The 20,570-nt window shown below is 48.1% G+C and overlaps 3 protein-coding genes across 6 annotated transcripts; 2 read left to right on the top strand and 1 right to left on the bottom strand.

Annotated features, from left to right (window-relative positions):
- Nucleotides 1-147: 147 nt before the first annotated feature.
- On the top strand, nucleotides 148-5,945 carry SERINC4 (serine incorporator 4). Its single transcript, XM_019935428.3, is given in 14 exon segments — nucleotides 148-270; nucleotides 744-923; nucleotides 1,095-1,273; nucleotides 1,746-2,048; nucleotides 2,304-2,515; nucleotides 2,700-2,795; nucleotides 2,896-2,917; nucleotides 2,919-3,020; nucleotides 3,417-3,489; nucleotides 3,741-3,743; nucleotides 3,925-3,970; nucleotides 4,109-4,262; nucleotides 4,457-4,640; nucleotides 4,642-5,945. Coding segments are annotated over 14 exon segments (1,686 nt in total). The 5' UTR covers nucleotides 148-168; the 3' UTR covers nucleotides 4,672-5,945.
- Nucleotides 5,625-7,433, bottom strand: SERF2 (small EDRK-rich factor 2). 2 transcript variants are annotated; one of them, XM_033851604.2, is made up of 3 exons: nucleotides 7,291-7,433; nucleotides 6,585-6,693; nucleotides 5,625-5,989 (listed from the first exon to the last, which is right to left on the bottom strand). In XM_033851604.2, the coding sequence occupies exons 1-3, from the start codon at nucleotides 7,295-7,297 to the stop codon at nucleotides 5,704-5,706; spliced, it is 402 nt and encodes a 133-aa protein (XP_033707495.1). In that variant the 5' UTR covers nucleotides 7,298-7,433; the 3' UTR covers nucleotides 5,625-5,703. The 2 variants fall into 2 exon arrangements, with proteins under 2 accessions (XP_033707495.1, XP_033707496.1); XM_033851605.2 differs by having other exon boundaries at nucleotides 5,665-5,966.
- ELL3 (elongation factor for RNA polymerase II 3) lies at nucleotides 7,360-20,291 on the top strand. 3 transcript variants are annotated; one of them, XM_073800883.1, is made up of 13 exons: nucleotides 7,360-7,498; nucleotides 8,353-8,475; nucleotides 16,725-16,858; nucleotides 17,102-17,137; nucleotides 17,485-17,597; nucleotides 17,727-17,928; nucleotides 18,018-18,097; nucleotides 18,233-18,308; nucleotides 18,728-18,911; nucleotides 18,995-19,037; nucleotides 19,164-19,335; nucleotides 19,565-19,609; nucleotides 19,689-20,291. In XM_073800883.1, the coding sequence occupies exons 3-13, from the start codon at nucleotides 16,727-16,729 to the stop codon at nucleotides 19,797-19,799; spliced, it is 1,194 nt and encodes a 397-aa protein (XP_073656984.1). In that variant the 5' UTR covers nucleotides 7,360-7,498; nucleotides 8,353-8,475; nucleotides 16,725-16,726; the 3' UTR covers nucleotides 19,800-20,291. The 3 variants fall into 3 exon arrangements, with proteins under 3 accessions (XP_073656984.1, XP_073656985.1, XP_004323424.1); XM_073800884.1 differs by lacking the exons at nucleotides 7,360-7,498; nucleotides 8,353-8,475 and having other exon boundaries at nucleotides 16,624-16,858; nucleotides 18,233-18,269; XM_004323376.3 differs by lacking the exons at nucleotides 7,360-7,498; nucleotides 8,353-8,475 and having other exon boundaries at nucleotides 16,625-16,858.
- The last annotated feature ends 279 nt before the right edge of the window (nucleotides 20,292-20,570 follow it).

The following is a 20,570-nucleotide window of genomic DNA, read 5'->3' as shown; positions in this document are numbered from 1 at the left end:
ACATCCTGAAGGTCGGTGTTCTTTTCCTGATGTCCCTCCCCATTCTGTCTGAAACTGGGTGACCAGCCCCGGCACAGCAGGAGTCCAATGGGCTGAGGACAAAAGAAAGCTACTACTTTCTCATCTTCCTTCCCTCTGGTGGACCTGGGCCTAATCCCTGGGATAAGGATGGTGGGTGCAAAGGCGGTCACAAGCTCCAGCACCTCCCTCCGCCTGGCACAGCAACGCAGTGGAGTCAGCAGTGTCACAGTGAGTCTTCCCTTCTATCAGGTGAGAGGGTACTGGAGCAAGCGCTATCTGAAAAAATGGAAGGGAATGGTGGCTGAAGCTGGGGAGGAAAACCCATGGGAGCTGATAAAGATGATAGGCCTTCCTTTCACTTGTGAGGCCCTTCTGCTTCTTTGCCTCTAAGACTACTGATCATTAAACCTCTCCTCCCATGTACCCAGTACCGGATATTTAGATCCTGGGAAAGATTAGAGGCCAGATGTGACTTAGGCTTTTAGAAAGTTCTGCTCAAGCCTGCAGTTAAGCTCTTATGATGAAAGCTCTACTTGATGTCAGTGGAAGGCAATCCTAAATAGCTTGGAACCAGACAGTCTGAGAATTCCTGAGTGAAAGAGAAGAGAAGGGAGGGGGAAATTTTGGAATTCAGCCTCTTGGGTTAACCTCACATGTACATTAATGTAAGCCTTTCCTCAGCAAATCTGCACCTTGCTGCCCTGCATCTGCTCTCCCCTCAGGTGCTCTGCTGTGGGCCTGCTCCCTGTACCTGCTGCTGCCATTCTAGGTGACCCCCTCTCACGGAGTCTCCTTGTAGCCGCCTGTTCTACATCCTCCTCCATGTGGGGACCTCAGCAGTCTGCTGCCTCCTGCTGTCAAGGATGGTAGTGCAAAGAGTCTGGGCAAGGCACATGGGGTAAGTGGGAGGAGGTTGGGGTGCAGCAGGACAGGATAAAAGGAGAAACCCTGAGATAAACAAGAGATTCAGGTTGGGGGAAGGGGACAAATGAGTGGACATACCCATAAGAAGAAGGTACTTCTCTATGCATGATGACTTGCCCAGCCATTTCTCACATGTACCTTCCCTCCAGATCCAGATGCCCTCAGGGCTGTGTGCCCATCTGTTTGGCCACTCTCACTGCCCAGTGCTCAGCGGCTCTGGGGTTGTATACCGAGTATGTACAGGAACTGCCACCTTTCGCCTGCTGCAGGCTGTGCCGTTGGTCGACCTCCACTCCCCCACCAGCCTGAGAGCACAGCTGCATAAGAGGTGTGTGTGTATTCTTTGGGCGGGGAGGGGATGAGGAGGGAAGTAGAAATAAGCTGAGTAAAGGAAATTCCAAGATGAAGTAATAGCACTGTAAAAAGACAGAAAACAGGTTTAAGTCCCTGCTTCCACTATACTTGCTGTGTGACAACAAGCCACACACTTATCCTCTCTGACATTCTAGTTTCTGAAATGGAGATAACAGTGGGGTTACTATATGCAAATCTTTTGTCAACTCTAAAACATTGTCCGGATGTTTTTATTTAGGTATCTGAAAGTCAGAATTTGGAATGGGCTGTAATGGGCCCATCTCCAGCCCCTCTCACATGGGACTGGTTCCTCCCTTCCTATACTTAGTTGTCTCTTCTCTCCCTTCGTATAGTTCTGGCTTTCTCCTTTGCCTTCCTCCACTGGCACTGTTCACTCTCCTTTGCCTTTTCTTCTGAGTCTGGTTTTCTCTTTCCCTCTTAACCAGCTTCTGGCTCCTCAAGCTGCTGTTCCTGCTAGGTCTCTGTGCTGTTGCCTTCTGCATGCCTGATGAGCATCTCTTCCCAGGTACCTTCCATCTCATCCTGATCAGCGGAAGTAAGCTAAAATATTTTCTAAGAAAAAAAGAGGGTAGGAAGAGGACCAGGAGTAATGATATGATCAGCTACATTTCCCCCACTGGTGCCTCACTTGCAGCCTGGCATTACATTGGCATCTGTAGAGGCTTCACATTCATCCTGCTGCAGTTGGTGCTTTTTACAGCCTTTGCCCGTTCCTGGAACAAGAACTGGTAAGGAGGACATAACCCTAAAGGCTTCCTGGGAAGTCTGACATTACTAGACCCAGTTGGGTGGGGCAAAGGACATGACAGGTTGATGGTCCCAGAGCTTACCACTAAGCAGTATCGAAAAACTCAGGAATGTGAAATGACTGTGGGCCAGGTGGGATGGGTAAGTCTCACCAGTCTTTTGGAAGAGGGGAAATAGTTGATAATGGGTAAAAGAAGAGTTGGAGCACCAAGCCATTGCCCACCTCCCACCCCTAGGCAAACAGGTGCAGCCCAAGACTGCCGCTGGTTCCTAGCTGTGCTGCTGACCACCCTAGGATTCTACAGCATGGCAGGTTTAGAAGCTGTGCTCCTGTTCCACTACTACACACACCCAGATGGCTGCCTGCTCAACAAGATGCTGCTTAGTCTGCATGTTTGTTGCTGTGGTCTCCTCTCCTTCCTCTCCATCGCTCCCTGCATCCGCCTCAGTGGATACATGCCTTGCAACATTCCAGATTTGGGGGACCTTTGGTATAGCAATTTCATTAGCCTCCCTACCTCAGTCAATTCTCTGCTTCCCCCAAAGGGTGGGGGGACAGAAGTACAAGTGAGGGTAGAAGTAAAGGAAATTACTACCCTGTAGGCTAAAGCAAGGATTCACATTCTCCCCAGAGCAGCTCCACTCTGGCCTTCTACAAGCCTCTGTCAACAGCTGCTATATCACGTAGCTGACATTCTCTGCGCTATCCAGCCATCCTCCAGAGAGTGGTAAGGACAGGACATGGATTTCCCCATGCTAAAACCTTTCTTGCTCCTGCCAAATACCTATTTGTTCTTACCACCTTTCTCTTCTGTTGCCCCTTCTCAGTAATCCTTCAAGGACAGAATCACTCTGTGCCTGCCTGGCCTGAGTAAAATGGAACCCCAAACACCAGATACTTCTCTGGCAGTGTTGAGTGCTGGCATCATGTATGCTTGTGTGCTTTCTGCTTGGTGCATAAAGGTGTCAAGGGAAAGGCGTGAGAGAAGGGAGGATGCTCAGGACAGGGAACATGGTCAGGAGACTGTCTGGGACCACGGTTTATTTAAACTTTAGAGCAAGATAAGAGGAAAGCTCCCCATGAACAAAAACAACTTCTAAGAATAGCACTTGTCAGATGATCTGTATGAGATGAAGGGGGTAGGGGAAATGACTTGAGAATTTTTAAATGTATAAAGACTTCAAGGCCCTCACATGAAAAGATTTCTAAATCTTTGGCGGAAAAGGGCTCCAGGAGCACAGTACCCTCCTGAGAGTTACTAATATGGACCAACCAGCTAGCAGTAAATGCCCTCAGGCAATCCTGCTATCTGACTGGACCAGCTTGAGAACCATCTCTTCCTTCTCAGCAATGAGGCTTCCTACCTTGCTGAGGTATTTGGGCCCTTGTGGACTGTCAAGGTTTACAGCTGTGAGGTCCAGGTGAGGATGGAGAGCACAATATCCCCAATACCCCTCCCCCCTCACACATAGTCACAGACACACACACATCCTATCAACCTCTACCCAGAATGCTCAGATTCTAGCTGCTATTACCTTTTATTGAGTACCCACAATGTGCTAAGCACTGTGCTAGATACTTTACATACATAATCTCATTTAATTTAATCCTCACAACAACCCTGTGAGGTAGGTATTTGCTCCATTTTACAAATGGAGAAATTGAGGCACAGAAGGTTAAACATCTTACCAAAGTTCCCATAGCCAGTTATATACTGAAGCTAGAATTTGAACCCAGGTGTGCCTCCACTTTTTACACCACACCAATCTTTTCAAAGAAGAGGAGTTTCCTATACTGTTACCCAGACATTCTTTCTAAAGTCATTCCAAAACATGCTGCCTTTTGTTTTACAAAAGCCCTCACTCTGTTTCTGCTGCCCTGAAACAGTGCAGCCAGAGGAAGGTGAGTGTCAAGTGAGGATCCGTAAGTGTAGATTTCTGCAGAGTGCCAAAGAGCCCTCAAGTGCCTTCACAAAAGATGGGGGAGGAGGGAAGAGGTGTTTCAGCAGCACTGCTGCCAGCAGTCCTTTCCTCTCTCCAGGGCAAACAGGTGGGGCTGACAGGCCAGCTAACCAAGAGACCGCTCCAGCTCCTCCAGTGCAAGCCCAGCAGCTTTCCTATAGCTATTCTGCCTTCCACTTCGTCTTCTTCCTTGCATCACTCTATGTCATGGTTACCCTCACCAACTGGTTCAGGTAGGATGGAGGCGGGCCTGGGACACTCTTCTGAAAACCTAGTTGTTTTAGGGAAAGAGCAATTCAAGGCCAGTCCCGAGTTCTGAGGACACACACATGGGTCTACCATATACCATACTCTTCGGTGGGGTGGTAGGACAGACCTAAAGGTCATGGCCCTCCAGATTCTCTAACCAGACACTTTAGTTCCACAGCTATGAGGGAGCAGAACTGGAAAAGACTTTCACCACGGGCAGCTGGACTACCTTCTGGGTCAAGTTTGCCTCATGCTAGGCCCGTGTACTCCTCTATCTGGGGCTGCTACTGGCACCATTCTGTTGGTCCCCAACCCAGGACCCCCAGCCTCCTCTTATCTTCAGGTGACACTGTCATGGCATCAGTATTGCCAGATAACAAATATCCAGTCTAGGTACTTTTAACAAACTGGGGTTCCCTTCAAATTGTACCCCTAGTCTTGACTCACAGGAGCTGTCCAGCCCAACAAACACCTCAAGGATATAATGGGTAGTTACCTCCCTTTAGGCTAAAGTCAGTAGTATGTCTGACTTGAAAAAAGTGGCCATACACACCCTAATGCCCTGGGCAGAGTATCTGACATGCTGGAGCTACCGTTACGTCTTCACCCCAGCTCAAGAGCCTGACTCCCAAGTCAGCAGCTCAGGAACCAGCAGACAGTGCGGCACCAGCTCCTTCCTGGCTCTCATGGTGGAGATGGGGGCAGGGAAAGACCAACAGGGACTGAAGACTTACTTGGCTCTGCCCTTGGAGATAAAAAGGAAAATAAGGAATTCAGCCCTGGGTACAGGGATTTAAGAAGCCCAGAACCCTAGAACAAACCAGGACACAGGAAGAAAGGAGCACAGAGACTACCCTAGGTTTTAATCCTGATGCTGAGGTCAAAGGAAATGGGACGACAAAAACCACCCTCACATAAGGAATGACAGAACAGAAGAGAATGTGAACACTTGAGAGCAGCTAACCATGGGAAGTCAGTGAGCAGCAGGATCTGGGCCAACTTCCAAGCAGGCAAAACTGAGGAAGAATGAGGAAGAGGGGCATAAATTTAGGTCTTGCAGCCTTCCTTCTTAGGACCTCAACTCCATCCGTAGGATGATGTTCAGGGTCTGAGTGGGGGACAAAAAAAATCACAGAAAAGAAGTCCCTAAGGCTCTTAGAGGATTTCTCTACCACATACCCAGAATACCTGTTTGTTGCAGTACAAAAAAGAATTTTTTCCTGTGATGTTTCACTTAGTCTACATATCCACATCCTTTTAGAGTCTGAAGTTCTCTCCCCTCTTGGTGGGAAAGGGCAGCCATTCCTCCATCCCCATCCCCCCAAATCCCCAGTCAAACCAGGCGCTCAAGGAATTACAAAGCTACTTTTAATACTTTGGGGTGAGCCCCACAGGAATAAAAAACACTGGGAAGGGGTAACCCCCTCACCCCCAGGAGTGGCCCAGGGGGAGAGAGGCTACCTGAGGGGAAGGAAGCACAAAAGGGACTCGCTGCAGACTCAGGGCAAAGGGAATGCCATCGGTGCTGGGACCTGTGAGCACTACAGGAGAAAACGCGAGCGTGGTAGGACTGGCTCCAGGCACACAGGCGAAGGGCAAGAGGGTTGGACACGAAGCCACAAAGCTACTTGGGTTCCTCCTTCTTCTCGTTTGCCTTTTTCTGCTTCTGCTGCATGATCTCCGAGTCCCTGGGGGTAGAGATGATGGGGCACTGGGAGGTACCAGAGGGCAAAAGGGACAAGATGCAGGGGGATGAAGGGCACAAAGGATAAGATGGAAGTGGATGGGACAAAATTCAGCATGTGGCTGCTGTATTCCCACCCTAGGAGAACAAGAGGAAGAGAGCTGAGGCTCAAAAGGCAATCAGTCTCTATCTGGCTATTGCCCGAGGGGTCAGAAGTCTGGCCACACAGGCCCAAGGCTATTCTGTGCTGAGTACCACACCCAGCAACACCAGTGAGAAGGCTGGGAGAAGGGAGGACAAATGAACAGCAAGGAGGGCCAAAAGTACTGGGCTGTCATAACCACCACTGCATTTGAAATGTGAGGCTCCCTGCCCTTGCCCTTAAGGTCAGACCCGGGGGCACTCAGAAATCAGACCGAGGGCAGCACCCGCCCCAGTCCCTTCCTATAAGGCTGTGACCTAACAATTTAAAGGGTGAGAGGAATAAAACCCTAGAGGAAACAATGCACTCTGCCCCTCACGACTAGTCCAGATGTAAGCTCTGAGCTAACTCTTTCCAGGTACAACCCTTGGCCTAAACCCAGGTCTCACCCCACCCCTCCCCGCCCCTCCCTGGGGCTACCTCTGCTTGCGGGCAGCAGCAGAAAGCCCGTCATCTCGGCGCTTTCCCTTAACCGAGTCGCTCTGCTTTTTCATATTCTTCTGGCGGGCGAGCTCGCGCTGGTTACCGCCTAGAGAAAGAAGATAAAAGGTGAGACGAGAAGGCCTTTCTGGCCACACACCGGCGACCCTCTCCCCTCACCGGACACTCGTACGGTCCAACACTTCATTCCCGGGTCGCCGACACCGGCCTTTTTCGGGGCCTAGGCTGCAGATTGGACGGAGGGAGTAGCTGCCACAGGGCAGGTCAAAGTGGGGAGTGGACGGAGGACGGTCCTGAGGAGCCTGCTAGAAGCGTGCTTCGAATTTCGGGGCAGCATGGGGGCCCAGACAGGGGGTGGCGGTATGTGTAGACGGTCTGGGTCTCTGTGGGGGATGGGCAGGGATCTGGAATGGGGGGATCTGGGTTTATCACAGGGGCGCAGGGCTTCTCCCCACACCGCAGAGCGTCGGGGAGGGCCTTTGCCTGACGAGGTGGGGAGGTTCTCAAGAAGTGTCTCGGTGGGCAAAGGGTCGACTTCCGGGCTCCAAGTGTGAGGGTCGCTAAACAGCGCTCCTAGAGAAAGGTCTCGTTGGGGAAGTCAAAACGAGGTCAATGCCGAGGTTCGGCAGTCATGTTTAGGATGGAAAAGGAGAAAAGGGCAAGAGGAGGGGGTCTCAGTGCTCACGGGTCATGGCGACGGCAGCAGCTCCGGCCTGCCTCCGTTGCGTCCCCTCGTTCAGTACGACGTTGCAGGCCCCGCCCCTTTCTCGAAGCGTAACGAAGTTGTCTTTTCCTCCCCGCCCCTTCGCGCCCGGGAGCCGATTCCCATTGGACAGGAAGAAACACGTGGAGGCCGCGAGCCACGCTGGAGCTCGGGCGGATAACGGGCGGAGGTTCGCAGGCCGAGCGCGCTGCGTGGGGCGGGGCTTTCCGAACAAGTCGTTAGGTCGGGAGGGGAGAAAGTAGGCCAGGTCACGTGGGCAGAGTGGGTGGGGGTGGAGGGGTGCGGGTGGCTAGGTGGCGCTCCCGCGAGCTTGGGCACGTGACCTGGCAGAGTGCCCTCATGCGGGGATGGTTTGGGGCAAGGACAGACTCACTCAGAGGGAACGTAGGGGGAACAGAGGGCTGGGGGTTCGTGGGGGCTGAAATGGTCCGGCCGGTGCTGTTACCAAGACTCTTGGACTAAACTTGCCCCTGTTATCTAGGATCCCCCCAACCAACCACCTGTTTAGATACTTGAGTTTGCATACTATGTAAAATCGTGTACAAACGCAACTTCAGAAGCCCCTTTCTAACCACATTGTTCCCCCATCCCAAACTCCTCCAGTATAGAAATTCGCATCCACATCCCATATGTCCTAAAACTTTGGTCCTGTTCATATCCCCATAGAAGCTTCAAATATGTAGCTTGGAAGTATTGGAGGACCCAAAAATCACGGACTATGGAGTTGGATCAGGGACTAAGAGATTGGAAAATCCACATACTATGTCCATTTCTCCCTCCGGCATTTCCCCACTGTACTGTACTATCTCCACCATCTCCACCAACCACACCTGGTTTGTAATTCGCAATTGAATAGGGCGGGAAGCTTAGATTTCCCACTAAAATCGCTCTCATTCCCAGTTTCACTAATCTGTGTACAAGACTCCCCACCAGTCCCGAGGAATTCACGGGATAAAGGAGAAATGCTTAGGAAATCTCACAGGAAAGGACTGGTTGTAAATTTTAACATCTGATTCTCTCCAGCTAGTGCCCACAGCAGAACCAAGCTGAGGCTGGCACTTCAGCCTGGCTTCTTTCTCAACATAGAGCTGAGGGAAGACAATAAACCTCATTCAGTACCATCCTCACAATTTTTGCCATACCCAGGTATCACTTGAACTACTACTATTTATTACTTTAAAATTTTTTACCAGGGTTGTGTTTGTTTTTTTTTTTTTTTTTTGCTGTGCTGTGTGGCTTGTGGGGATCTCAGTTCCCCCACCAGGGATTGAACCTGGGCCTCTGCAGTGAAAACACCAAATCCTAACCACTGAACCACCAGGGAACTCCCTGTATCAGTTTCAAATAAAGGATATAACCCAAACTTCATATTCCTTTAGTAAATTTAAAATCAGTATCACCTGCCCACAAACAGAAAGTAACTATAAAAAGAAATACAATGAAAAGGAAATATTAAATTCTACCAAAATATCATCAATGTCAAAGCTACTGAACCTGGGGCCTGCCCTCTCTTTCTCAGAGAAAGAAATTAACAAGTGTTATAGAGGTAATAAGGCATAAGTCTCCCAAACTGAAGCTTTTTCTTGACATCATCAGAATATTGAAAAGCATTTAATTTTTATACTTTCAGTGTTACTTACTGCTATGTCTCTATACTACTAAAATTACTTCTTATATCACCAGTAGCATATATCCCACCCTTTGGTACATACCAAATGTAATAGATCAACATTGGTGGCACACATAACAATGTGCAAATTCTGACTCTGCTACTTACTGGATTTGATTTTGGACAATCATTTTTTCCATGCTTCAATTCCTTTATATGAAAAATGGGAATAATATCTACCCCTTAGTGTTGTGGAAAAGATTAATATAGATAATATAAAGGACTTGGCCCATAATAGGCACTTGGTTAATAATGTCCTCTCCATCTCCCTTTGGGAAGTCCTAAAACCTCTTCATTCTCCAAATTCCTCTAACTCCTGAGTAGTAGCCAGTCTCTGAAATGGCCCCTAATGATCCCTCCCTTCTGGTATTCACATCCTTGTGTAATCCTCTCCCACACTAAATCAAGGTTGGTCTATGTGACCAATAGAATATGGCAGAAGTGATGGTATATCACTTCTGATGCTAAAAAAAATTGCAGCTTCTGCTTTCCTTTCTCTCTTGGATCACTGGCTCAGGGAGAGCCAGCTGCCATGTCAGGAGGAGAGGCCCATGTGGTGAAGAACTGTGGCCACTGGCCAACAGCCAGAGGGCAGAGAAAATACCTCCACTTTAACTTAGCACGAGGTTGAGAGTTAGGGACCCAAGGCTCTGAGAGAAGGAGGTGAGGCAGGATTTAGGGACCCCACATATAAAGTGAGAAGATGAGGAAACTGGACTTCAAGGGTGGGGACAGCATCTGCAGACCTATAGCAACAGACTGACCACAGTTCACAAAAAGAATTTGGACTATCTGGCTTCCTAGCCCCCAGGTTCCAATGGGTCCCCTTGCAAATAGAGAGACTACAGAACCAGCCCCATGGAGAAAACTGAGCTAGCCAGGGATGAGTGAAATAGTGCAGGATGAGGAAGCAAGTTCTCTTTTGGCACCTCCTACCTCTTTATCAACTCCAGCTGCTCAGGTGGGTGAGAGAGTGGAACAACCCTGTAACCAGTCTCCTCTTATTAACTCACCCCACTCTACCCCCATGCTCAAGAGTCTATTTCCAATCCTAACAGAACCTAGGCTGGTTGCCACACCTCCCTCCAGTCTAACTTTTCCAGTAATTGCCAAAGAAATCACTCATTCTTTCAACAAATATTCATTGTGTTATGCACCAACAATGTACCAACTACTGCATTAGTCATTAGGCATACAGTGATGAACAAAACATGTATATCTCCATACTCACGGAACATATAGTGTAGAGAAGAAGAAACAGCTCTCTCTCTGTATATAACACATATATAGGTATTCCTCTGTGTGTGTGTGTGTGTGTATATATATATATATGCAAATCAATTGTGATAACTGCTTTGAAAGAAATGAACAGATTTTACACAAGGATGATATTCAAAAGAGTTAACAGGGCACACAGCATAAGCACCTATCCACCAAAATAGATGTCAGTTTAACCTAAATAAAGACTATCTGTGAACAATTTTTCTACCTCTCCTGGTAAATCATACAACTGCTGGTTCTGTGAAGGGAGTATATCTGTAGACCCTAACTTTGATTAGAGAAGTGAAGCAAGTGATAACTGGGCTGAGGCAAAAGGGGGAGGATTTAGGCAGGGCAAGGGGTGGGGGGAGGTGGGAGAGAACATTTTAGGAGAGGAAACAGCATGTGTGAAGGCCCTAAGGCCCTGCTCCCTCAGGCCATCCCATCAAGAGCCACAAGGTTAGTGGATTGGTAGGTAGTAGGTGAGTCACTAATGCCTAGTGAGCATGCTTTGAAACTAGGTCAGGGAGAAGGTAGGGTAGTGATATGATCTGAGTCACTCCTGCTAATACCGCTACTCGGTAACATTAAGTGAGTACTTATTAAGTATATTAAGTTTACTTTTCTTATTTGGGCCTTACAATGACCTTTTGAGGTGTCATTATTCCCTTTCTACATATTTAGAAACTTTGGCACAGGCAGGTTAAATAACTTTCCCAAGGAAGCACAGGTAATAAAGGGTGGGGCTGAGAGTTTAACCCAGTCACTGCTCTTCAGCAGCAAGATGTAAATTTTGAAGAGATCACTCCGTGGAAGGAAAGTGGATTAGAGCAGGTAAATGGAAATGGGGAGACCAGTCAGGAGGCTATCACAGACATCCAGGATTCTAGGCCTAATTGGGTAACAGATAATTGAAATGCAGTTCAGACCAACTGGGGCAAAAAGGGGAATTTGTTGGCTTACATAACCAAACTGGGTCATGGGCTGGGGTGTGAATGACTAAAACCAATGACAGGGGGATGCCTCCCCATCTCTTTGCTTTGTTTTCTCAGATCCAGATCCCTTGACATGATAGGAAATGGCCACCAATGGTCCCTGCCCTCACATATCACAGAGTGACCAAGAGAGGGGGTCTGAGTCTCTTCCTTTAAATTCAGTTTTTAAAACCCCAGGACAGGACTCTGATGGTTTAGGTGCCTACCTTTGTGGTGAGGAGGTGGTGTGGGGCAGGATATAATGAGAGTAGCCCCCACCAGAACCATATGGTTAGTATGGGGAAGGAACAGTTTTATCAAAGAAAGGGAGTTTGTTCCCCAGAAAAGGAGGATGCTAGACAGATCAAACAAAAGATGTCCATTACATCAGGGAACAGAAGAAAGCCACTTGGACCAAAATGGTGACAGAAGAAATGGCAAAAGTGTGCAGCTTCAAAATATATTTTGGGTATTCAGTTAGAGAGGAAGATACTATTGATTTCTGGGTTCTTCATCAAATATTAAGTATACACCTATTAAGTGCAAGACACTTCTAGGCAGTGGGTATACAGTGGTGAACAAAACTGACATGGTCTCTGACCTTATGAAGTTAACCCTTTAGTGGGGGAGACTTACAATTCATAAGTAGCCAAACCAAACAGTATGAAGTTACAACTTGTGTTAAGTGTTAAAAGAGAAACAAAAGTGCAAGGACAAAGAATAATGGGAGAGACCCACTTCTGTGGTGACTTTTTTTTTGGCCACGCAACGCAGCTTATGGGATCTTAGTTCCCCGACCAGGGATCAAACCCAGGCCCTTGGCAGTGATAGCATGGAGTCCTAACCACTGGACCACCAGGGAATTCCCTGTGGTGACTTTTCAACTGAGGCCTGTAGAAAAAGTAGAAGAAGGCTCCAGAAGTGCAGCTGAATTCCAAACATTAATAACATCCCTCCTTTAACAAGGAAGAGCAATACAGTTTTAGGAAATTCTTTCCCTCCCTATATTCCAAAAGTGGTCCTGAATGGCTAAGTCAATCAAAGTAAACTCATCACTCTTAGCATTACTGGCTCAGGATTGCCTAAACCATGCATGATATTCACCTTGTGACAGTTACAGGTTTAAGAGTTAGCATATGACCTAAATTGGCCTTATCAGACCAAAGGGAAGGACTTTTGTTCCATTGTGGAGACAGACAGTGCTCTCTCCCACTGACTTGAATAAGGATTCACATAACCCTTACTGCTTTTGGCTTCTGTGACCTTGAAGGACAAGCCTTAGGTTGAAGCAAAGTGAGTGGCAGGAGGAAACTTGGTCCTTGATGATGCTCTTGGGCCACTGAATACATCAACTATAATATTTGTTCTCTCACTGAGCTTCCTGCTATGAGAACCACCGTACGTATTTGTTTTTTGTGTAAGCTGCCTTGAGTCAGATTTCTGTAACTTCTGCCAAATACATTTTAAGAAATACACAAACAATAGAAATAGCATATGCCAAGGCCCTGAGATGGGAAAAACCTTGAATAATTAGAGAAATTACAGAGATCACATAATGAAATGATCCAGTAAGATTATCTTAAAGTGCAACCAGCCCTCTCCATGCATATTAAGCTTCTAGTCAGATTTTAGTGCCTTGCTTGTAGAGATGAGTAGATAGCTGAAGATCAGCAAGCATTGGAAAAAACACTTTTAACATAAAAATAGGCCAAAACAAAACAGAAACAGAAAATAAGGTCTTAGAGGATCAGAAACAATTCCAGAAACAAAAGAAAGTGGGAGGGGGACCATAATTAGTAACCTTAGAAATGAAGGGGATATTGAACAAAAACAGGGGAGCTATAAAAAAACAAACATTCAGAGAATAATAAAGAGCTCTTGGAAATTAAAAATATGATAAAAGCATTGGAAGATAAAACTTGAAGAAATAGTCAAGGAAATTGGGCAAAAAGATAGTGATGGACAGGAAAAAATTTAAAAATTAGGCAATCAGTTCAGGAGGTCAACATCTGTATTATATGAGTTTCAGAATGAGAGGGGGCCCACTGAGTGCCCAGCACAAAGAATAAGAAAAGATCGATGCCACAACATACTAGAACACTGGAGTCACAGAGAAGATCCTAAAGGTTTCTGAGATACAAAATAGGTCACATACAAAGAGAGGATGAAGAATCAGAATGGCTTCAGACTTGTCAGCAGCAACACTGGAGTCCAAAAGACAGTGAGTGATGTCATCAAATATCTGAAGAAAAATAACTAACAACCAATTTTTTTTTTACCCAGCCAAGCTATCAATTAAGTAGAATAGAATAAAGACACACAGTCTCAAAGGACTTATCTACCATGCACCCTTTCCAGGAAGCTATTGGAGATGTACACCAAAATGAGGGGGTAAATCAAGGAAAAAAGTAGTAGAATTCAGGAAAAATTGGCATCCAATATAGGAGATAAGGAAATCCCCAGGCTGTTTGAAGGGAGACCCCAGGATGATAACTCTGCAGCAGGCTTAGAGAAGCAACTATTTCAGAGTGGAACAGGAGAATGAAAGGGTCTGGAGGTGTATATATAAGGAAAAAAATGGAAACTTATAAAACTGATAAGTTTTATAACTGATAAAATTGATAATATAACTGATTATATTTGAATATATGAGGAGGAGATTTCCACTTCTAGAGGAGCATATTAGAATTAATTGATATAAAAAAAGAATTAATTGATAATAAGTACATACAGGGGCTTCCCTGGTGGTGCAGTGGTTAAGAATCCGCCTGCCAATTCAGGGGACAGGGGTTCGAGCCCTGGTTCAGGAAGATCCCACATGCCGTGGAGCAACTAAGCCCGTGCGCCACAACTACTGAGCCTGCGCTCTAGAGCCCACAAGCCACAACTACTGAGCCCATGTGCCACAACTACTGAAGCCCGCGTGCCTACAGCCCATTCTCCGCAACAAGAGAAGCCACTGCAGCGAGAAGCCCGTGCACTGCGATGAAGAGTAGACCCCGCTCTCCGCAACTAGAGAAAGCCCGCGCGCAGCAACGAAGACCCAACGCAGCCAAAAATAAAATAAATTAATTAAATAATTAAAAAAATAAGTACATACACAACTAAGTAAACAAACCAAGATAGGGATAATTATTAATATCAAGGGGGAAACATACAAGAAAGGAAATGTAAACAGTGCACTGTGTCACAGCTTGTAAATAATATTTACACACTCATAAAATGTAAACATTCATTATTGATCTAACAAAAGTAACATTACTACACTAGGAGGTTGAAGAGAGAAAGTACATGCATATATATGGAGAGGATGGGAGAGCTAAAGTCCTCATTTTTAAGATAGAAACCAATGGCTAATATCTGACACTTAAAAAGCCAGAAATGGCATGATACTTAGAAAAAGCAATAAATGCTAGAAGAAACAGTTAAAAGAGTTTTAACTTCCTTTAAGCAGTAGAAAGCAGAAAGGAATAAGGGATAAATATTTTTTATTATGTCTTGTATGGAACTTATATGTACATATATAACTTCCATAAAGACAAATAAATACTATAAAAACCCAACCATGGGGCTTCCCTGGTGGCACAGTGGTTAAGAATCCGCCTGCCAATGCAGGGGACAAGGGTTCAAGCCCTGGTCCGGGAGGATCCCACATGCTGCGGAGCAAGTGGGCCCGTGTGCCACAACTGCTGAGCCTTTGCTCTGGAGCCCACGAGCCACAGCTGCTGAGCCTGCCTGCTGCAGCTGCTGAAGCCCGCACGCCTAGAGCCTGTGCTCCGCAACAAGGGAAGCCACCGCAATGAGAAGCCCACACACAGTAACGCAGAGTAGCCCCCCCTCCCCGCAACTAGAGAAAGCCTGTGAGCAGCAACGAAGACCCAACACAGCCAAAAATTAATTAATTTCTTTTAAGAAGTCAAATTTAGGAGGGCTTCCCTGGTGGCGCAGTGGTTAAGAATCTGCCTGCCAATGCAGGAGACACGGGTTCGAGCCCTGGTCCGGGAAGATCCCACATGCCGCGGTGCAACTAAGCCCGCGTGCCACAACTACTGAAGCCCATGAGCCTAGAGCCCATGGTCCGCAACAAGAGAAGCCACTGCAATAAGCATGCGCACCGCAACGAAGAGTAGCCCACACTCTTCACAACTAGAGAAGGCCCGCGCGCACCAACGAAGACCCAATGCAGCCAAAAATAAATAAAATAAATAAATTATTTTTAAAAAGTCAAATTTAGGGAGTTCCCTGGAGGTCCAGTGGTTAGGATTTGGTGCTTTTATTGCTGTGGCCTGGGTTCAATCCCTGGTGGGGGAACTAAGATCTCAGAAGCTGTGGGGTGTGGGCAAAAAATAAAAATCAACTTTATTGAGGTATAATTTACAGACATTAAAATAGATACATTTTAAGCGTGCAATTTGATGAGTTTTGACAAATGTATAGATAATTTGAGTTAGGGTGAAGGGCATTAAGGTCATCTGGGATTATGCCCGTCCAGGGATTTAGCAGAGGTATCCTAGCTAGGAAAGAGAACAACACCAGGGCTCTAGGGAGACATACCCAAACAGGGACAAGTGGTGACACCAAGGGCCGACATGAGATTGGTCCTGGGGTTTCACTGCACCAAGATCTGGACCTCCAGAATGTCTGGAAACTTCATGGCACCTCTTGGTCCTCCTGAGGGAGTGAGCCTGCTCCCTTTCACACCAGTGTCCAACAATCTCACGTGTATAGGCCAGGAAGGGAGACCTGGGACTGAGTTCTCCCTCTCCTCTGCCCTGCAACTTTCCTGCCACCAACCACGGCCCCCATCTCTGCCCATCGATGGGGGGGCGCTCCGGCTTGCGACAGCCAAGCTTCACTGCTGCCAAAAACGGGCCCTGATTTTCTCTCCATTCATAGTTAGAAACCGGCTTCGGGTTCGCCGCAGTACGTCGGGCAGGGAAAAGCAAAAGCTCTAGGCCAGGTGTTGGCGCCGGGAATCCCCCTTCGGGTCCGCCAGCCTCCGGTCCCTTGGGGCTCTTGGCGTGATGGGCTGGGCCCGCCCAGCAATCAGTCGCTGTCGCTGTCTACCGCCCCTCTGCGTCTAAAACCCTCGGGGGTTGCAGGTTCAGCTTCACTTAGAAACCGAAACTCTTTAAGTGTTCAGGTTAGGTGGAAAAACTGAGGCAGGACTGGGGACTCTAGTGAGAGGTCTGAAGCTGGCTGCAGACTTTCTCCCCGGAACTGGGAGAGCACCTTCCGAAAGCCCAATAAGCGCATGCCAATCCAAGAAGAAACCGCTGGGGTCGGTGATAACATCTGGGGGAGAGCGAAGCGCCACCCACGCGAGCGGGAAATCCCAGAGGTGGGGCTGGCTGTGGGTGGGGCCTGGGGTGGGGTCCCGGCGGGGGGCGGGGCCTACCTGGGTTACCGGGTGTGCCAGCCTAGCCCTGCACAGCGGAGGTGGTAGTGGCCCTGGTCTGTGGCTCCCGTCCTATTTGCTCTGAACCTCGCAGCCATGGAGGGACCCCGGGAGCTTCTGAGTAGGAAGCTCCGGCTCTGCTTCACCCCCGCTGCCCGGACCAGCCTCCTGCTGCTCAGGCTCAACGACGCGGCGCTGCGGGCGCTGCACGAGTGTCAGCGGCAACAGGTACGGCCGGCCCGGGCCCCATCCTCTCCATCCCCTACCCCTCGGTTAGTCGGGCCTCAGCCGGCGACAGTGCCGAAGGGGCCTGGGGATGGGAAGCAGCATCCTCAGTCTCCGGCCTCCCCACCTCTCCAAGTGAAGCCTGCGAGGCAGGTCCCTCCACCCCACCCCCACCCCGGGCACCCGACGCCGGATCCGGGACGCTGTTTCACCTGCTCTTAGCTCAAGTCTGTGCTCTCCCTCCAGGTTCGGCCAGTGATTGCTTTCCAAGGCAACCGAGGGGTAAGCGCGGGCCTGGGGTGTGTGGAGGTGGAGTGCAGGGAGAACAGACATGGGCTCCAGGAAGGTACCATCAGGGCGGGAGGCTGAGGGCAGCCAAGGTCTGAGGAAGTTTCGAGAATTGAACCCCAAATGGGGCGAGGGGCTGCTGGGTTGTGGTCCCAAGAGGCTGCGGTTGAAGAGACTGTGCCGTCTTAGCCTCCTGAGGAACTCAGGCCCAGCTGCACCTGGTGTGCTAATGAGCCCCGTGGGACCCATCGTCAGGCTTAGGCTGGCTCAGGGAGGAGTGGCATTCATAGTAGGAGGAGGAACTGACTTTCATAGAGCTTACAGTCTCCTTTCACCCACAGTATTTGAGGGTCCCACGTCCTGGCTGGTCCTGCCTCTTTTCCTTCATAGTGTCTCAGTGTGGCCAGGAGGGCCCTGGTGGTGGCTTGGATCTTGTGTGCCAACATTTAGGCAGGTAAGGGGAATAGGTAGCAGGTAAGAAAGAGTTTGTGCAAAGTCTGGGAAGGGGATATCCAGAGGTGCTTCAGAGATCTCCACCTTCCTGTTTTTTGTTTGTTTTTTGTTTTAAACCACTTCTTTCCAGATCTGGGCCTAACCGCCTCCACTGCCTGGGTCCACTCAGGGAGCGCCTCACTATTTGGGCAGCCATGGATTCTGTCCCAGCCCCATCTTCAGTTCAGGGACACAACCTGACTGAAGATGCCAGAGATCACGAGAGCTGGCAGAACATGGGAGACTATTCTGCAGGAGATACAATTTCACAGCCACAGATGGCACTAGAAGAGGTAAGGCCAGAAACTGCAGGGAGTTGGGATAAGGTGGGGCAAAGCCTGAAGCCTAGGGAGCCAAGTGCCCCTGCCACTTTCCCTGCCAGGTGGCAGATCCACTGGCAAGCAGCCAAGGACAGTCACTCCCAGGATCCTTGAGGGAACACATGGCACAGTGGGAAGTGAGGTACTTGGGGGCAGGGTGGGACTAATCTGGGAAGCCCTGTTATTGTCTTCTCTAATCTCCACCCTAAATGCTGTAAAAAGGGATCTAGCCCTACCCTTGGCTTCATCTCTCCCATTCCCTCTTCAAAAATCCTAGGAACCAGACCCATCTTCCAAACAGAGAGCCTGATCAGGTACTGCCTTCCTCTGCTAGCCAGAAACACGTGGACAAGGTAAGTTGTAATAGCAAGGGTGTTTCAAAGAGAGTTGTGTCCAATGAGGCTAAAATTTAAAGATTGGGACCTTATCATTTTCATGCTCCCAGAGCTCATTATATGGAAGTAATTTTTATGTTTTTTAATTTTTATTTTATTTTTTTTTGCGGTACGCGGGCCTCTCACTGCTGTGGCCTCTCCCACCGCGGAGCACAGGCTCTGGACGCGCAGGCTCAGCAGCCATTGCTCACGGGCCCAGCCACTCCGCGGCATGTGGGATCTTCCCGGACCCGGGCACGAACCCATGTCCCCTGCATCGGCAGGCGAACTCTCAACCACTGTGCCACCAGGGAAGCCCAGAAGTAATTTTTAAGAGAAGGACAGAATAGGAGGCTTCTGGCTTACTGTTCATGTGACCAAGATATTTTCTCCAACAGAAACGTCCAGCACCTGCAGCTACTGTAAAACTAAAAGAAAAGAGGCTCAGATCTCTGTCTCTAGCTCCAAGTCCCCTACAAGGGCTGCCTAGTCAGGAGCTACAGGAGAGAGAAGATTGGGGGCAAGAAGATAAAGATGAAGACATTAGCCCCAGGCTGGTGCACAGTCCCTCAGTTCAAGCAGGTGAGTTAATGGGAGGAGGGTGAAACTGCCATAGTGGGGGAAAAAAAGCCTATCATTACCTTCATGTCTTGCTTCCTTCCTAGACTCTGAATCCCCAAGCCCTGAAGAGGTACCAGATTACCTCCTGTGAGTCCCCTGCCATTTCCAATTTTATCAAGCCTTGTGCATATGAGATATTAAGGTAAACTTCCTGGGAGCTGGAAGCTTTGGGGGGCAATGATATTGAAGGTGACAATACTCTGCTCCTGGCAGGCAATACAGGGCCATCCACAGTGCAGAACAGCACCATGCTTACAAGCAGGACTTTGAGACAGATTATGCTGAATACCGCACTCTGCATGCCCGTGTTGGGGCTGCAAACCAAAGGTTCAGAGAGCTGGGAGCAGAGATGAAGAGCACTCAACGAGGAACTCCAGAATACAAGGTAAGGGCTGGATGGGCCCAGGCTGGCCCCTGAGCTCTACTGGCCGTAAACTCCTGGCTAACTGCCCATAATCCTGTTTGTTCAACAACCAATGTGACAAGCAAGCCAGTTTTGAGGGAAAAATTAGTCTGTATAATTTGGTAGAAGGAGAAGGGAAGTTCCTTCACTCCCTAAGAGAACTGGAGCTTTTTTCTTAAGGTTAAACTTGGTGCTAACATTTTCTTTTCAGATGCTGGAAGAAAAGATAGTCCAGGAATATAAAAAGTTCAGGAAGGTAAGACCAGGCCTGGGAATGGTAGCAAAAAGGCAGAATTGACTTTTTTTTTTTTGACATGGATGCTTTTTCTCTGCAGCAGTACCCAGGTTACAGGGAAGAAAAGCACCGTTGTGAGTACCTGCATCAGAAATTGTCCCACATTAAAGGTCTCATCCTGGAGTTTGAGGAAAAGAACAGGGGCAGCTGAAGATGACAGAGGGCTCTTTACCCTCTGCCCAGTGTGCTATGAAGGAACAAAGCAGCTATTAACTAGTGTACAATTGTCTGCTCTTCTTATTGCTGAGTCCATGGTGGGAAGTAGGAGAGCTGCTCTAGGTTCTTAAGGTTTTTCATATTGCCATATTTAAATTTTTAGGGCATGGGCACAGTGCCAAGACTCCACAGCTGTGCCCAGGAGACTAGGAAAAGTAGCAGAGACTTGGCTTCTCCACCTTTAGTTCAGCCAAGTTATTTTTAAATCCTGAGAAATGATACCATTTCCAGGACAAGATACCTTGAGAACATCAGAATTTACTTGGTAGCCTCCCTGAAGAAACAATGAAAACTTTTGGTAACAGAACTAAAGGAACTTGTAATACAACTGGATATAATGGGAAAGGGCTTGGGTGTTACCCATGTACTGAAAGTGAATTATTTTACAAACATGGCTAAAAAATTAAACTGATTGCTTCTGTGTCAAGTTTATGTTTTCCTTGAATCCTCTTACCCTTGGCTGTGTATGTGAACCAGTTCTGGGGCTCCCTAAAAATTCAGATCCCCAGATCCCAGCCCAGGTCTTATGAATTAGAATTTCCAAGATTATGGTTAGGCATCTTTACTTTTTCAAAGCACTATGGATGATCCTGATATATATTTTGCTAAGTGGCTCTGTCAAACCTTGTAATTCAGTGGTCCCCAACCTTTTCGGCACCAGGGACCGGTTTCATGGAAGACAATTTTTCCACAGACTGGGGCAGTG

Source organism: Tursiops truncatus, chromosome 2 (genome assembly GCF_011762595.2).
Source record: "Tursiops truncatus isolate mTurTru1 chromosome 2, mTurTru1.mat.Y, whole genome shotgun sequence".
Lineage (NCBI taxonomy): Eukaryota > Metazoa > Chordata > Mammalia > Artiodactyla > Delphinidae > Tursiops > Tursiops truncatus.
Note: the sequence above shows the minus strand (reverse complement) of the source record. Positions and strands in the feature narration are given on the sequence as shown.

What these genes read in the sequence shown, in the direction of transcription:
- SERF2 (XM_033851604.2), bottom strand. An exon ending in GCTGCTGCCCGCAAGCAGAG is followed by an intron (nt 5,990 to 6,584) that starts GTAGCCCCAGGG and finishes GGTACCTCCCAG; the next exon opens with TGCCCCATCATCTCTACCCC.
- ELL3 (XM_073800883.1), top strand. Translation starts at nt 16,727, where the DNA reads ATGGAGGGACCCCGGGAGCTTCTGAGTAGGAAGCTCCGGCTCTGCTTC. An exon ending in CAGTCCCTCAGTTCAAGCAG is followed by an intron (nt 18,912 to 18,994) that starts GTGAGTTAATGG and finishes CTTCCTTCCTAG; the next exon opens with ACTCTGAATCCCCAAGCCCT. An exon ending in GAGGTACCAGATTACCTCCT is followed by an intron (nt 19,038 to 19,163) that starts GTGAGTCCCCTG and finishes TGCTCCTGGCAG; the next exon opens with GCAATACAGGGCCATCCACA.